This window comes from Castanea sativa, chromosome 8 (assembly GCF_040712315.1).
Source record: "Castanea sativa cultivar Marrone di Chiusa Pesio chromosome 8, ASM4071231v1".
Taxonomy (NCBI): domain Eukaryota; kingdom Viridiplantae; phylum Streptophyta; class Magnoliopsida; order Fagales; family Fagaceae; genus Castanea; species Castanea sativa.
Genome location: NC_134020.1, coordinates 10323132 through 10339912, shown reverse-complemented (window position 1 = coordinate 10339912; position 16781 = coordinate 10323132). Strand labels below are relative to the sequence as shown.

Below are 16781 nucleotides of genomic sequence, written 5' to 3'. Positions count from 1 at the left end.
ATCCAGAAGGTCACGTGAGTAGAGAAGAGTATGAGTTTGTACATCATCGAAGGCAAGCAGTGGCATCAAATGTAAAAACAGACAAAGTACACCACCAGAACACAAAAAGACCCGAGTGAAAGTGACACGTCACAAAGTGTACGATTTCTGTATAAGATGCGTCATTTTTTATTTATTTATTTATTTTTATCAGATGCGTCATATTCTTTGGCCGTGTACATTCACAATGTCACAAACCCCATTTATATAAATACATAGAAGTCTGCCTCTGCCACACGCCGCTCTAAGTGCCTAACTCCTTCCATTAACAAAGAGGTTCCTTCAAGCAAAGCCTTTGTTTTTAAGGCTCACGCTTAAAGATGCCAGAGCCCAGACTGATATTTATAGTACTACCACTACTTTCAAGTAAAGCCAAAGGCTCTTGTTTTCTATAAATATGGCAGAGCCCAGAGGTAAAAATAAATAAATTAACAAAAGCAAGGCTAATTATACCGACTTGGTCTCAAACTCATATTTTTATATTTTAAATGACATTATATACTTTTTCACATACTTTTTCACTCACACGTATTTTAAAAAATTACAAACAACATTTTTCAGACTACTTTATCAAACACCCTCTAACAATCTCAAAAAAATATATAAAATAAAATAAAATAAAATAATAGAAATGCTAAGATGAAATTTAAAGACAATACTTTTATTACAAGTTATGAATAATAGAATAAAAATAATAGGCTTATATAGATTCACCACTCACTACTCCTTAAATAGATTAATTATGGTCCTAATGTCAGAATACAAAAATTCTATTTCTTGTTTCTTAATAAAATACACTATTTTTATCATTAAAAATAAAATAAAAAAAGCTTGTATAATAAGTGTATGTTTAAATAAGGCTGAAAAACACTTTTAAGCTGCATTTTACATTTTTCAATGAATTTTATGCACTATTTACAAGATCTATAAATATTTTTTTTAAAAAAAATAACTTAAAAAATTAAGCTCTACGACATTATTTATATATTTATAAATTATTTTATAATTTTTAGTCATAAGGGTATTCAAAAATATCTTAAATTTGGCCTTATTGGTGGATCATATCTCCTCACTATCCCATCATCTTTAGCCCGCAGACACACCTTCCTATGAGGACTCTAGTCTAAGTAAGATACAGGACACAATTCTGGAGAGGGAAAGAGCTAGGTAGCTAGCAACAAGCAAAGCAAGCCAATACACCACACAAACACTCTAGTCTCTGTCTCTGTCGGAATTTTTAGTTTAAATTTAAAAAAAAAAACACTACTCCAGTCCAATGAGTCTCAGTAGGAGAGACCCTTGTGAGAGAAACAAACAAAGAATCAACGAGTAGGGATTCTCTCTATGTCTTGGGGTGTGGACTAATTGTCCTACGCGCGTGTCAAAACCTTTTTTTTTTTTTTTTTTTTTCTAACTCTTCATCTCCTAATACGATAGATAAAAGAAACTCCAAAATGTCATTATAAATATTCTTTTGAGTAACTTTTTAAAAGCTTACCCTCTTTTAGATATTTTTTTTCAAATTCACTTATTATATTCTTAAAGATTGTAAAAATTTTGTATTTAGGGACATAATATTATATATATTTTTTATAAATTTTAATATGATTTATTAGGATTAAAATGTTATTTTTGTATAAGTTTATTATTAACATTATTTTTATTAGGTACGAATTAAAATAAATAATTTTAAATATTGTAAAAATTATTATATCTCTAAAGACTAAACTTATTGTATTACATCTTACCTTATCATCTAGAAAAATTTATATTTTACTATATTATTATTCTTCTTCTTAATGGTTAATTTGATTGTCAAAAAATAGATTCTTTTCATTTAATTGGTTATTTCTAATAAGGTCCCCCAAGTGGTAACCATTAACGAAATAAAGTCCACTTCTCAATATTTAATACTAATTTTCTTGGTATGTATATGGCGCATCAAAACCTTATTGAAAATTTTGATAAAAATAAAGTTCTCATAATAGTTTTACTCTACTTTTTTTATTATATTTTATTAAAACCTTAGTGAGTTGTCATGTCGTCCAATAAACATTATATATATATATATATATATTAAAATCGGAAATATATAACCTCATGAATGCATGGCATCCATGGATTGAAAGACAAAGTTGTCTAGAATGTTTGGAATTGCTTGGTGCATAGAGAACAAATGAACAATTCACTTTTACATAAAGTTGAGAGAATATTAAACAAAACAAAAATTAACTAGGATTTGTTTAAACTAAATTGGAGAGTGTAGTGGACGCACTTTAGCAGGAGATTGAGATGGGCAATAGAGATGTGTGTTGGGAAACTAAAATCCCAAGTCAGAAAGCAATAATAAAAGCCTGATATCTAAAATTATAGTAGTAAAAATCAATAAAGGAGCCGTACTGATACGCTATCCTTTTCTGTTCTTAAAGATACATCAAAAGATTTTCTTCAATACACACCCTGCCGCTCTCTACTTCTTCTTCTTCTTCTCGAACCAAAAATTCTTTCTTAACTCCCTACTTTCTTTGAAGAGAGAATCTTTAAGTAAGACATATAAAAAGACAGTGAGAGTGTATAGTAACACAAAACAGAACAACAAAAAAGAAATGCAGAGTTTCAAGGCAGTTCAAGCTAACCCACAATTGTACTGCCACTCCAACTTCTTTCTTCGGTACTTCTCTTTCGTTTTCTCTTCTCTCTATCTTTTTGTCTTCTGTGTTTGTGTTATGAGCTGGTGAATGGTTTTGTTTTAGAAAAATATTATTTTTTGGTGGTGCAAAGTTGTTTTGTAAAACAAGGTATCTCTGTTTCTTTGTGTGAAACAGAGGAGATGGAAGTGGGAGAGACCAGACACGTTTTTCGGATCTTGGAGAGCTTGAACAATCCGCTGCTGCTTTTCATCACGATGATGCTGTTGATTTAAGCCCAAGTATTCTCTTTTTATATTTTATTATATAATATAATACTATATATCATTTTTTTTTTTCTCTTTCTATGTTAATAATCTTTAGCTGCTTAAAAATTCATTGTCTTTTAGACTCAATCTTCAATATAAAACCGGTTAGCGTTGCTGTTGTTCCTAATAGCCTACACTATGGGACCTTGAACACGGTATTTATTCCCACCCACCTCTCTCGAGGCTTACATTACATAAATTTGAATGTTCAATGAAATATAATTGTTAAGTTTCAATGCCTATTTTGATGGGTGGCTTTTGGGTTTTTGTTGAATTGCTATGTATGGTTGTGTAGAGCATTGGGTGTGTGGACACTGGGCAGCAATTCGGTATTGGTGCTGCTTTGGGAAACGGACAGCATATTGAGAACTGGGGTGACTCTGCCATGGCTGCAGACACCAGCCAACAAACTGAAACTTCCACAGATGTTGACACCGATGATAAAAACCAAGTATGCTCTGGTTTTACCTTGTCTCTTGTGGAATGGGTAATTTTTAGCTTATTGGTGGATCAACTTAGGAATGAGCATTGTTGATTGCTTCTGTTTAGTTTGCATTGCATTAGAATCATACTTCACTTTATATTGTAGAACTTTACTGTTGGCTTAACTTACACTATGAATCTATGATACTCATACTATCAAAAACTAAATTAACTAACAATCATAGTCTGATGTTGATTCTGAGATTGGAATGCATGACTCTATTGCAAAATCAAGATTTTTTGCTTACAATAAGTGTGGGGAGGGGGGGGCGGGATTTGAACCCAGGTTCTCTTCATTGGGAGAGTTGACAATGGCTGTGAGCTGCAAGGCTCTTGGCATTGTGAAATATAGATTGCTACCTTGATGTAAGATTTTGAACTTTAATGTGGCTAGGATGCCATTTGATGAATTGCAGTTTAGCTAATTACTTTAGCTTGCATAGTTTGTTGGGTGTATTTCTCTGACAGTGGATCTCGATTATGTTGTAGTTTCATGGAGTTCAGAATGGAGCACTTGTGGCTGTAGATTCCATGGAACAATCTAAGGGAAAATCTGGTGACCAAAAGGTTATTAACACGAAGTTTCTTCATAGCTTGTGGTTACCTAATGCAGTTTTGTGTTTGAATGTTCATAATTTTTTTTTTTCGTGGTCTCATTATCTTGCAGGTACTCAGAAGGCTGGCTCAGAATAGGGAAGCTGCAAGGAAGAGCCGTTTGAGGAAGAAAGTAATACTCCTATGCTATTATTTCTTTTATAATTCTTCTATTTCATTGGTTTATGGGGGGTTGTTTTGACTCTTCATATGTTATCATTTTTCAAGTCATATATATTCCATTTTATCGTTCTCAATATATTTAGCTCCATTGTTTATCAATTAATCTTATCTACAAGGCCTAGATGATCTTTGAAGTCTCAACCTTTGTTTGAGATTTTGGAGGCTTGTGCATTGCTTTTGGTTGGTGCTTCAATTTTATTCTCCATGGTGTTAATATCAATGGTAAAATTCATATATAGGTAGCTATGCTAGTATTCAATATCAGTTGGGAAAATTTTTCAATTTATTTTTGTAATTGATCAACAGCTATTAGGTGTTTCAACTATATCAATCTTAGTGAAATTGTAGAAGCACAGTGGTCATTTATGTTGGGTATTCCATAAATGCCCTGGAGATTGTTGCAGTATATATCTGCAGGTTGGGTTTGAACTAAACACTGTTTTTGATAATGTTTTCAGTATACTTTTTGGAGGTTGTTTCAGCAATTGGCATTTAGCTCCTTTTAGTGTTCTCCCTTTTTATTAGGTTACCTTTCGGAAAGTTTAATTTGACATGATGCTAGTTAGCTCCTAAATTAAATTATGTACCAATCTGCTGTAGAGTAATATCTTAATTTAATGAATGAAACATATTTGGGTCATTTATAGGTTTTGGTTTTGGATAGGCATATGTCCAGCAGCTGGAGAATAGTCGACAAAGGCTAACACAACTAGAGCAAGAGCTCCAACGAGCACGCCAGCAGGTGCAAGTTAATTATTGTTTTCAATAGATTTTTTTGTTTTTTCTTGGGTGGAGGGAGGGGGGAGGGTGGTTCTTTATTTTTCTTTATCATTGATATCTAAACTCTTTCCTTCCTGGGTTTAATACCATAATGCAGGGTTTCTTTATTGCACCTGGTATTTCTGGGGATCATAGTCATCCAATGGCTGGAAATGGTAAGGAATTTTGATACATGCAAATTCATTTTCTGTATGCCATTTAACACCTTTTCTAGATCATTCTGCACCTGGTAGCAATTCATTATGATTTTTTATCATTGAATTTAAGATAGAAAGGGTAAGAAAGGCTTTGCACCTTGACATTACAGATCCTTGGATGGTAAAAGTTGTAGATGGATGATTCTGATTGCATGGTTTTTTCCTGTTAATTGTCCTTCCAGCTGCCCTAGTATTTGATATGGACTATGCACGCTGGCTTGATGAACATCAAAAGCTGATCAATGATCTAAGATCAGCTGTGAATTCTCATATGGGTGATAATGACTTGCGCCTTCTTGTTGATGGCGTAATGGCACATTATGATGAAATTTTCAGGCTGAAAAGCATTGGTGCAAGGTCTGATGTATTTCACATGCTTTCTGGCATGTGGAAGACCCCTGCCGAGAGGTGTTTCATGTGGTTGGGAGGATTCCGTTCATCTGAACTTCTCAAGGTGATTTATTATACGATAATTTCAGTTACATATATTATTTTTCCTACATTGTCTGGATAGAAACTGTCATTCACACTGATTTATATTAAATTTCATTTTTGTTTTTGGAAATTCAGATACTGGGGAACCATCTCGAACCTTTGACAGATCAACAGCTGATGGGCATATGTAATTTGCAGCAATCTTCCCAGCAGGCTGAAGATGCCTTATCACAAGGGATGGAGGCTTTGCAACAATCCCTTGTGGAGACACTTTCTTCAACCTCTTTGGGCCCTAATGGTTCTGGCAATGTTGCTGACTACATGGGACAAATGGCAATTGCAATGGGCAAGCTTGCGACGCTAGAAAATTTCCTTCACCAAGTAACAACCTTAACCTCACACATTGTGCATCAAATTATATGAACTTATTCTGGTTGCTCTGTATGCATGTGAGTGTGTTTAAAGGGAGGTTCATCCATGCTAGGACAATTGGAAGTTGTAACTATAACCACTGCTTTTTCTTTCTTGCTAGGCTGACCTTTTGAGGCAGCAAACACTGCAACAAATGCATCGAATTTTGACCACTCGTCAAGCTGCTCGTGCTCTTCTGGTTATCAGCGATTACATCTCACGTCTTCGGGCTCTGAGTTCATTATGGTTAGCACGCCCTAGGGACTGATATTTTACTTAAACAAATTCCTGGCTTAGGACTACAGTAATGCTTTTTACATAATTGATTGGCTATCTACCCTCTATTAGGAACTCTATAGAAGCTATGGGATCATGAAGATGGAGAACAATTATGCGGAATGGTCCTAGAGTGTCTATTTTTGTTGCTGCTGTTCTGTTATGCCAATCATAGATAAGGTTCTGCTCTTGGCTTGTAAAATAGTGCCTGAGCGGTGGTTCCCTTAAATTTGTAATTCAGGAATGTCTTCCTAGGCATGGATGGATAGTGATGACCACGGTACAATGTGATAATATTCTTCTAATATAAGCTGATGCTTGAAAGTTGAAAGCATTTAACCGTAGTTAATTACAGACCTTTTTCAGTCTTTTTGGTTGTTTCCCAGTTCTGGGGTAATTTTATAAAGTGAACAATAGCATCTCTTCGTAATTGACTGTTAGATTATTTTATGCAATTAAAAGACCTAAATATATTGCCACCATTGAAAGTATGTTTCAGACCCAATGCAACTTTATCGGGCTAAGTTAGCGAGAATTTGCGTTAGATACTGCGCAGCAATTCATATATCACCACCGAAAGTATGTATTAGACCTTTGCAGCGTGATAAAGTTGTCATGCTAATATCAGTGGGAGTTTGCTTTACATTCCATTTTATTTGCATGTTGCAAGAGTCTAGAGTAATAAGGTAAAATTTTGTCTTTTTGACTAGTATATATAGAGGCACTGCCACTATAGGCGGCCAAATTTTTAGTTCATCTAATTGCTAATAAACATTTCTTTCATTTGCTATATTATATGCTGTCTTAAGGACATGCATCTTGATCATTGACTGTTACAGCAGTTGACATCTCAGTATACTGTATATATACAATCATTACTGAACTGTATTTTCAGATCCTATGTGGCTATGTAGCTTTTTGCAATCCATCCTATCATTATGGCCTGTATATCACTTCAATACAGAGGAAGATTTCTGGGTCCTTCGACTTCTGAAGATGCATTTGTATATTCATGAGAACTGGTTCTCCACCCGCTTGTATTTTATTCTTCTCTCATTATTCATTCTTCCTGCTGACCATGATAAATACATTAGTCACTAAGATGAGGAATCAAACTTGCTTTTCTAGTTATTGAACAAAGGAAAGCACATACCTAGATTATAATATCTTCGGGATTTGACTGCCTGAGGGATGAAAACTCCTGTTCCATTTCCAGTCCTCCACAAGCTTGCAAGCCACGCCGGTACTGAATTAGTATTCTTATCCTCCCACCAATAAAAATAGCTACCACTTTGTAAACCAGTGATACAGCGAGCCTTAAAGCTGTTTGAGCTTCGCTTGGCAGCACCAAAAGACTTGGGATTATCTTTGGGAAGATCTTCATCATCGTCTGCTGTCAAAAGCAAAATCTGCCTCCTAATTTCAGCATATATATCATCTTCATGAACATCCTTGACACCTTTGTATTCAAGACTGGAATCTATGTTCATCTCCATGTCGGGTTGGACACCAATCTAACTTGTGTACTGGAAACTTGGGGGGTTTCAGATGAATTTGTTGAATGAGGTAGGAAATGGTTTGGTTTTATATTATATAGAGGGATGAAACGGGAAAAAAGGTACTTTGTTTGAGGTCAAAGTTATAGGTTCAGGGAAGCTGGATTTGGTTAAATGTTCCCAAATGGATCCAAGTCCAAAGAATATGTTAATTTTTGTATGTTAGTTCATGTACATTTCTTAAATAGGTCATTAGTATATACGTCAAGCCTAATTCTAACCAATCCAACTGGATTAAGCAAGAGATTAAAAATTACTTAACATCATTGTCAACCTATCCAATGGACGTGGTCATACCGGCTTGAGTAATCACAATTAGTAGACTTTAATTCGTGTATTAGGCAAAACATCAGTTTAGAGTATCAATTTGCTAATAGTCCACAAGAGTAGATAACTTATGAGTTGAAACTTGACAGGTAAGATCTCTGCCGATATTATTGTTTTTCCAAATTCTGGATCATGCTAAACCAAAAAAGAATTTATGGGCCACCAATTGGCAACTACCTTACGAATTCTGATGATTAATATTCTTATTTTTTGTGCGATTATTGCTGAAAAACAATTAAAATTAAGAGCATCATCAGAAAGCTTAATAAAATGAAAAGGGGCCAAGATTTGGGTCCTCAAAATTACCAACGAAGCTGCCAAAATAATTAGCAAACAAATAAAACACAAGTACACCATAAATTGACTATTGGATATAGATTTTGAATTGTGAAATGTCCTTTCCCTTTGGTTTCCTGTATTGTTATTGAAGGACCGTTTAAGATTTGAAAACCCACATTGTTGTTAGTTTTGGACCATCTCCAGGATGTTTCTGTTGCTAAAATTGTCAAGACCATATTTCTATCGTTAGACCTTTTTTTTTCACCCTTTAAGGAGAAAATTAGAACTTAGGTTTGAACCGAACTCAATATTATTGAGTGATAAGGTTCTTGAGTCTTGATATTGACATACTTTTTTAACTACTAATAACGAAATGCTGTGTGAGGGCTAACTATTGTTTCGCACCCTTAAATGCAAAATGTTTCACACGTTATCAACCACACCAAGTGTTCATATTTTACACATGATATAAATATACATGGATACTGTGAGATGTGGAACCATCAAATCTCTTGCATAAGAGAGAGAAAGCAAGAGATAGATGTTAGTTTTGGACTCTAATCCTCAATCTAGGATAGTAGAATATTCCTATTATTAGAGATGAAAACTAATAAGAAACTCAGGGTACTAGCTCCCTTGAAATCAAATTAATATATATATATATATACTCTTCATATCATATCTGACCCTAAAATTGAAAATCACACCCCCTCCCCCAAATTGAAAATTGGCTCAAAAAAATCCAAAATTATGTTGTCAATTAGCCCACGTGTGGTTGGTAATCAACTAACCCCCTTATAAAAAAATAAAAATAAAAAAACCGCTTTATTCCTATCAAAACAAAGACAAATATCTTAACAAAAAGGAAAAAAAAAATCTTTACTTCTAAAAATTGCAAAATGACTTACGTGTTATGACAATTCAGCTGTTTTAATTTTTGGGATTAAAGTAAAATTTTGTGAACTTGAAACTTCAGTTTATCCAACTCTACTTAAGGGATCTTTTTTTGTCATCATCAAGATGACTTTACAATTCAGATTATGGATAAGATATTTTCTAGACTGCAATAAACTTTCTTGGCTTAGATTTGAATTCTCAACATTGTTTTGTAACCCGGACCATTTAATGAACTGGGAAAGGGAGAGGTTTAAGATTTTTGAAGTAGGATCGAGGTTCAACCGAGGTCAAACCGTAATGTGTCATTTAATTTTTTAATATATTTGATACTTAAACTGGTTTATATTTATTAATTTTATATTCCTGACCAACAAAATGTGCGTGGCCCAATGGTTTGCATGCTAGACATGTTATTTCACTTGTTGAAAATGGAACTTCTTGACCATATTGTAGTGAGTATGTAGTGTAGTTGCTTATTCTTAGCTCAGATTTGGATCCTTGTGAGGCACATGAATCTTTTCAAAATTGATGATATTGTTTGTTGATAGAAGTTTTATCTTCAAAATTTCACCCAAAAAAAAAACTACTGTTGAAAATGGAACTTTGCCATTATGAGCATATTGTAGTTTGACATTTGGATTAAAAAAAAAAGGTAAATATATAAAAATTGTGCGAATAGCTAATAAGATAAGGGAAATGCTAATGGATGCCCTTAGGTCAATGATTAACAATCAATTTAAAGAAAGTTTTTATGTAAAAAGAAGAAAAAGTAAAGTTTTAATGTTTTGATAACTTTTTCTATTTTCTATAAAAGTAATGTCAAACCTTCTTAAAATGGATTGTTAACCATTTCCTTAAGAGCACTCGTTAATATAACCCAAAAGATAAAATAAATAAATAGCCTATTAATTTGCTATAGGGTAGTTGCACTTGTAATTACTCTTCCACTTTCTACTATAATTATGATGAGTATTTTCAAATAGGAATATTATTACTTGAGTCATGTTGCTCAGATTCACGGATTCGCAGGGAGTCTGGGGCCCTACTTAGTAGGTTTTGCAATTAAAAAAAAAAAGGAGATCATATCCTAACAAACTTTAATTTTGTATATTAAAAGAGAATAAATAGGATTTGATGAGCTCGAAGATATTGTTCATCCAGACATAACAATGGACGAGGAGCAAACCATAAATGAAGCCTTTATTGACTGAGCCGTTACGATTAAACGAAGTGAAAAGGGTAACAGCTCAGAGGTCTCCATATCTATGCATTAAGTGTCGAAGGCCTCCATATCCCTGCATTAAGTATCATGAGAGGCGTTACTAGACAAAAGAAATTAAAGCACCATTAATGGCAGTTCCAACGGCTAGGAGAATAAAGGCCTATATATAGCACACTCCACCAAAGGTAAAAACTATGATAAAAAATATATTCTCAACAGCTAAAAATCCCCAATTATCTCTCTCTCATTCTAACTTAGTCATCGAAGGTTCGCTGGCAGGCACCATACTGGTGACCTATTTGTTACATCCTTTTGTGATCTTGTAGGTTACACCGGAGCCATCTGGATGATCTCAACAACTGACGACCTATTTGTTACATCCTTTTGTGATCTTGCAGGTTACACCGGAGCCATCTGGATGATCTCAACTACTGACGATTTTGGCATCATCAATTTCACATTGTCTGTGGGGACAACTTTCTTTTTCCTAATCCTAAGGATAGAAATGTTTCCTTACCCTTGTTGTCATCCAGACGAAATCTAGTGCACTACTAGAGTCAGCTGCCCTAACGTTGCAAGTCCAAGTTCTCATGGCCAGTGTAGAAGAATTAACAAAACAAAACCAGGAGATGAGGCAATGGTTGCAACAGGAATGAAGATGAAGTGCAAGACCCAAAAGGAAGCCAAGGGAGAGACGGCTCGAGGAGGAAGGAGCGGTACAATGAGGCAAGCAACGACCTCCTAAGGAGCATGAGGAAAGAGATGGACAAGCTCAAGAATGCAATGAAAGGAAAAACGACAAAGAACTTGGATGGGATGGTAAGAAGGACGGATTCCCCATTCACACAGAAAGTCCTCGAGTACCCCCTCCTGCTGAAATTCTGGCTTCCGCAGCTGGAATCATATGACGGGTTGAAGGACCCACTAGATCACATCACCACCTTTAAGATGACCTTGAGCCTGCAAAAAACCCTGGCTAAAATAGTGTGCCGGTCCATCCCGACCACCCTCAAGGGAGCAGCCCGTGTGTGGTTTAGTAAGTTGGCACAATCTTCCATTCACAATTTTGATTAGCTTAGAGCCTGTTTGTACGTCATTTCGTAGGAGGGCAGCATCAAAAAAGACCACCAGATCATTTATTGATGATCAGATAGGAAGAAGGAAAGTCCTTGAGATCATACGTGAAGCAGTTTAACAAGGAAGTACTAGAAGTGGACGAAGCCGAAGATCAGGTACAATTAACAACGTTCAAAGAAGGGTTAAGATCCAAAGAGTTTATTGTGGTACTCGCCAAGAGTCCTCCAGCATCAATGATAGATTTACTCATAAAGGCTCAGAAGTACATGAACGCAAAAGACGTCTGGAAGAATATCATTTGTTGTTTTGGGATCCCTAGGGTACTTGTCTCAGACAATGGATGACAATTTGACAACACACCTTTCAAGGAATTTTGTGAGTAGTTAGGATTCAAAAATCATTACTCCTTGCCCGCCCACCCACAGGCTAACGGACAAGCTGAAGTTGCAAACCGATCATTACTAAAGATCATCAAAACTCGGCTTGAGAGGGCCAAAGGTATATGGCCAGATGAATGACCCAGTGTCCTTTGGGCATATAGGATGACAGTAAGGACCCCTACTAGAGAGACTCCCTTTAAGCTAGCGTATGGAAGCGATGCGGTGATACCAATAGAGGTTAGATTAACTAGCCACAGGGTAGCCCATTATAAGGAGAAGGAAAATGAAAAACAACTCCGTCTAAACCTTGATCTTATTGACAAGGTAAGGATGGACGCAAAGCAAAGGGTGACGCATTACAAAAATTGGATGACAAAGTATCATGATGCATTGGTAAAGCCAAGACATTTCAATATTGGAGACCTCATCCTAAAAAGGGTATCCTTAGCCACTAAGGATCCTGCCTATGGAAAGCTGGGACCTAACTAGAAAGGACCGTACAAAATTATCAATTCCAAAAGGCGAAGATCATACTACTTGGAGGCCCTAGATGGACGAAAGCTAGAACACCCATGGAATGTGGAGCATTTGAGGAAGTACTACCAGTGAAAGCAACTCGTCAGGAAGGTCAACATGGACGAGATTAAGAAGTTTGTTTATATTATGTTTCAATATTTATGTTTTAGAACAGTCTGTTATGTTTTTAAATATTTGAATTCCTTAAAAAGCACTAGCTACTAGCATGTGCTATGGATGGTGTCATGAACTAAGTCCCTTGTACATAAAGTAATTTAAATTCCCTAAAAAAGGACTAAGTATTAGTATGGACGAGCTATTTGGACGATTCTATATACTATGTCCTTAATATTCATGGTCGATGCTATGTGCAGATGTTGTACATCCACAGACAATGTTGCGTACAAATGTTGTATATAAAGTAGCTTGAATTTCCTAATTTAAGTGTTTATGATTTTATAAAATCAACATCCAAATGAAATGACAGATGTTTAAAATCTCTGGACGTAGAGAATGTCTTGTCATAAGCTATCCTTGATAAAAAGTAATCAAAGTTTCCTAAAAGACAATGACCAAGGGAAAGAACAAATTTCCCAATGAAACTCGTCCAAAAAGGATCAAAGACGAAAGAAAAGTATGCATACGACATTTCTCATGGACGACACGTCCAACCAGTCCAAATCATGGATAAATAACCAAGTTAATTTCCAAAGATAAGTCTAAAGATGAGAAATATAGACAGAAAATACGTGGAAAAAACAACATAGATAAAAACATTCATAAATAAAATGGTAGACAACTATCGTTCAAAAACCCTTAAGTTAAGCCTAAAAAGGCAATTGTATCAAGACTTCTCCAAAAGTAAGGATGAGTTAATGTACTTAAACAAATTTTAATAATCCAAAACAGTGGATCTCATAAAAAAAACACACACACACACACACACAATTACAACAAAGTAAAAACTTCAAAATCCTTTACTGGGGGATTTTCTCTGAAATTAGGGTCATCATGGGTAGGCTGGGTGGTGGCATTGTCTTCAATGTTGTCATCCTTAAAACTTGTCTAGACGAGAGAGCTTGCAGCACCAAAGTTGAGCTTAATAGAGCTGAAGTCAACTTCAAGGAAGCGTTCCACACTGTCCATGCGAAAGTCCTCAAAATTAGCAACATAGTTCTTATCCAAAAGGTTAGTGAACTCGCTGGACGCTCTAAAATCCTTGCTAGCATCTCCCTAGGCCTTCTTAAGAAGGATGCGAAGCTCGTCATTCCTCTTTTGAAGATGATCAAGACGAGTGTCTTTCTCGACAGCATCCGCCTTAAGCTCTTTGACGAGGTTCTTCAGCTCCTTAACCTCGTCCATGGCCTTAGCCACTGCCTTAGCTCTACCCCTACAGTCAACTTGCATTTCATGAACCCTTGCTTCCAACCTAATTCTCTCCCGGTCCATCTCAATAGCCTACCTGGACGTTGCCATGAACTTTGACATGACTTATATATGCAATTGATTGCAAAAGATGATTAGACGAGAAATGTGAAATATGACAAGAGGAAAAAACAAAATGATAAAAACATACCTCAAAGAGATGATGAACAACAGAGTGTTCAAATTCTTTCAAGGACATGTTATAACACACAGCAATGTCCTCGTCAGTCACAACTTGTTGAAACCTTTTCCAAGCAAGATCCTCATTCTCAAGAAGGTTCATAGGAGCTCTTCTAGAAGGTTGGGGCGAGGTTATTACGACAAGGTTGGACGGGGTGGCTCCAGGAGGGATGGACGAATCCAAATCAAGTATTTGGATGGACGACTGTTGAGAAACAGAAGGGACATCAGAACTTGGCTTGACGAACCCAGTCTTGGACGACCCATGCTTTGCCTTCTATTGACCTCGACGACTTGGAAGGTTTCCCAAATCAATCGTCTTGGACAAGATCTTCTTTTGTCACTAGCCATTGGACGAGGCTGAGACTATGTCTCTAGCATGGTCTCCTCGTCCGCCAAGCCTTTTCCTTTGTTTTCTTTCATGGTTGCTATCCCTGAAAAGAAAAGGAATGTTAGAGCTTAGTTAAAACAAGTAAAAAAATTCCAAGTAAAAAGCTTACATCTACATGTAGTGAGTTCGTGAGCCAAAGCCTCAACAAATGGTTTAGGCTTAAGTCCTCAAGTGGCAAGATGCTGAAGAGTAACAAAAGAATGAAAGCTTTTATCAGCGAATAGACAATCCTGCTGGACACGCTCAAGATAAAATTTGCTTAAAGAAGGTCGTCTAACAGCTAAAAAAGAAAAAAGAAAAAAAGGGGTTAGACGAATACAAAAAAGATAGAAAATATTGAGTAAAAAAGAAGCATACCTTTTGGACGAAGGTTCCTTATTTCTCTAGTATTAAGGGGAAATGGATCTCTACCTACCTCAACAGGGTTCCCAGCCCAAAAACCAGAGATGAAGAAAACTCCGTCTTCCAGTTCCTATCAGACGTAAGGAGGGACTTTGTCAATCTATAATTCTGTACCCCTGGCTGAGAACTAATAAAAATCCAGGGATTGACTAAAATCTGAGGTTTTGTAGCAATGGAGGAACTTGTCCATAGTAAGAGGACGATCCCCCTCAAACACTTCCCTCCACAAAATTTGCATAAAGACAACAAGTCTCCATCCATTAGGGCTAAGTTGACAAATTCCTAAACCTAACCTAGTGAGTAACTCTCTAGCAAAGGCATTGAGAGGCAACTTAAGTCCCCCCAAGAGGTAAGCCTCATAAATACCCACTCCAAAACGACGCTCACAACACCATTCACTACGAACTGCTAATCTAGGGTTAAGCTTTACTAGAATCTAGTACCAACTTCCAAGGGAGGTAAGTCTTCTTTCATCCGTCTTAGAAGGGACACCTACAACATAACTATAGACGGTTTTTACCTTGTCTGGGGTGATGGACGAAGGAGTACTAGTCGAGGTACTAGCATGCGACCTCGAAGCAGCCCTCGTCCTTAGCTCCTCCTGAAGGACTTCTAAAGGGACCCCAAGAACTCCAGACGTATATTTCTCGTCCCTAGTATTTCCTCCACTACTACCACTACCACTACCACTACTTCTGCTACTATTACTACTACTAGAGCCACTATCACTAGTACTATCGTGATACTCATCTATCTCCCTATTATCGCTATTGCTAGAAGAAGATACTATAACTTCAGACATCTTGAAAAACTGAAGGAAAACCTAAAGCCGAGATGGAGAAGATACTTGGCTCTAAACGAAGAAGGCCTAAGGACGCAGGAAGACTTCTAGACAAGGTGCTGGACGACAAATGTCAAAGAAGAAAATATTGAAAATGTGAAAGGGTAGGAGAGAAAATCTACTATTTATAGGCAACAAAGCTAGTCATAGGAAACGACGTAACCAACCGAAAGGAAACACGTGGTCCTTTTCTCGAAGGATGAAACGACATGATTGATAAACTTTAGGATCATGCCAAGTATCAACAATCAAGTATAAAATTAAAATAATTCAAAATTTTGAAAATTCAAAAAATTTTTTTTTTTTGATTGATTGACAAACGACACAAGAACAAGGGGGCAACTAATGGGGATAAATGCTAAGTGTTACATGTCCTTATGTCGTCGTCCAAAACACAGAAAATTACATCAACTCGTCCAGTAGTATTCATCCATTAATTACTGGATTATATAACGTAGTCTTTTATGGACGAGATGACCTACGGATGACTAGTAAATGGACGACCAAATTATACTTAGTGAGTTTTGCGGATGATTCTTCATTATGTCCACATAATAGAGAATGCGACATGTTGCATGATACGTGGAAAGAATTCCACACACAACGCTCCATATAACCCATTTTCTTTATCAACCACCAACATTACCCATGATGGTAATGGATCCAAATAAGTAGACCCACGTCTAACTCTCTATAAAAGGGGTAAATCCTGTTCACCTAAGGTAAGTCCAGACCATTCACTATTTTCTTTCCTTGTGTTCTAGAGAGAAAACTAACTTAACCGTCGGAGGGTCCTTGGCCGGGTCACATTGGTCGCCTTTAACAATACTTTCTTTCTTTTCAGGATTCACAGCCAATACCGTAGTCCGAAGTGTTTCAGCCTACTGATTTTCGCACTTCATCAGGAACACTTCTCCACTAACGCACTTCAAAG

The 16781-nt window shown here is 36.3% G+C and overlaps 2 protein-coding genes across 4 annotated transcripts; one reads left to right on the top strand and one right to left on the bottom strand.

Moving 5' to 3' along the window:
* The first annotated feature begins 2491 nt into the window (after positions 1 to 2491).
* LOC142606954 (transcription factor TGA2.2) lies at positions 2492 to 6712 on the top strand. 2 transcript variants are annotated; one of them, XM_075778332.1, is made up of 12 exons: positions 2492 to 2710; positions 2865 to 2968; positions 3077 to 3150; positions 3291 to 3446; positions 3968 to 4045; positions 4146 to 4205; positions 4920 to 4997; positions 5133 to 5190; positions 5415 to 5686; positions 5803 to 6048; positions 6200 to 6324; positions 6427 to 6712. In XM_075778332.1, exons 1-12 carry the CDS (start codon positions 2646 to 2648, stop codon positions 6452 to 6454), a joined length of 1344 nt encoding a protein of 447 aa, XP_075634447.1. In that variant the 5' UTR covers positions 2492 to 2645; the 3' UTR covers positions 6455 to 6712. The 2 variants fall into 2 exon arrangements, with proteins under 2 accessions (XP_075634447.1, XP_075634448.1); XM_075778333.1 differs by having other exon boundaries at positions 2493 to 2710; positions 6200 to 6712.
* A 321-nt stretch (positions 6713 to 7033) lies between these two features.
* LOC142605494 (uncharacterized) lies at positions 7034 to 8020 on the bottom strand. Of its 2 annotated transcripts, none has more exons than XM_075776891.1 (2): positions 7508 to 8020; positions 7034 to 7426 (listed from the first exon to the last, which is right to left on the bottom strand). In XM_075776891.1, the coding sequence occupies exons 1-2, from the start codon at positions 7848 to 7850 to the stop codon at positions 7365 to 7367; spliced, it is 405 nt and encodes a 134-aa protein (XP_075633006.1). In that variant the 5' UTR covers positions 7851 to 8020; the 3' UTR covers positions 7034 to 7364. The 2 variants fall into 2 exon arrangements, with proteins under 2 accessions (XP_075633006.1, XP_075633007.1); XM_075776892.1 differs by having other exon boundaries at positions 7034 to 7423.
* Between the last annotated feature and the right edge of the window lie 8761 nt (positions 8021 to 16781).

Coding starts and splice junctions, on each gene's coding strand:
- LOC142606954 (XM_075778332.1), top strand. CDS start 2,646: ATGCAGAGTTTCAAGGCAGTTCAAGCTAACCCACAATTGTACTGCCAC. Junction 2,711..2,864: donor CACTCCAACTTCTTTCTTCG/GTACTTCTCTTT, acceptor TGTGTGAAACAG/AGGAGATGGAAGTGGGAGAG. Junction 4,998..5,132: donor TCCAACGAGCACGCCAGCAG/GTGCAAGTTAAT, acceptor ACCATAATGCAG/GGTTTCTTTATTGCACCTGG.
- LOC142605494 (XM_075776891.1), bottom strand. CDS start 7,850: ATGGAGATGAACATAGATTCCAGTCTTGAATACAAAGGTGTCAAGGAT. Junction 7,427..7,507: donor CCGAAGATATTATAATCTAG/GTATGTGCTTTC, acceptor TATCATGGTCAG/CAGGAAGAATGAATAATGAG.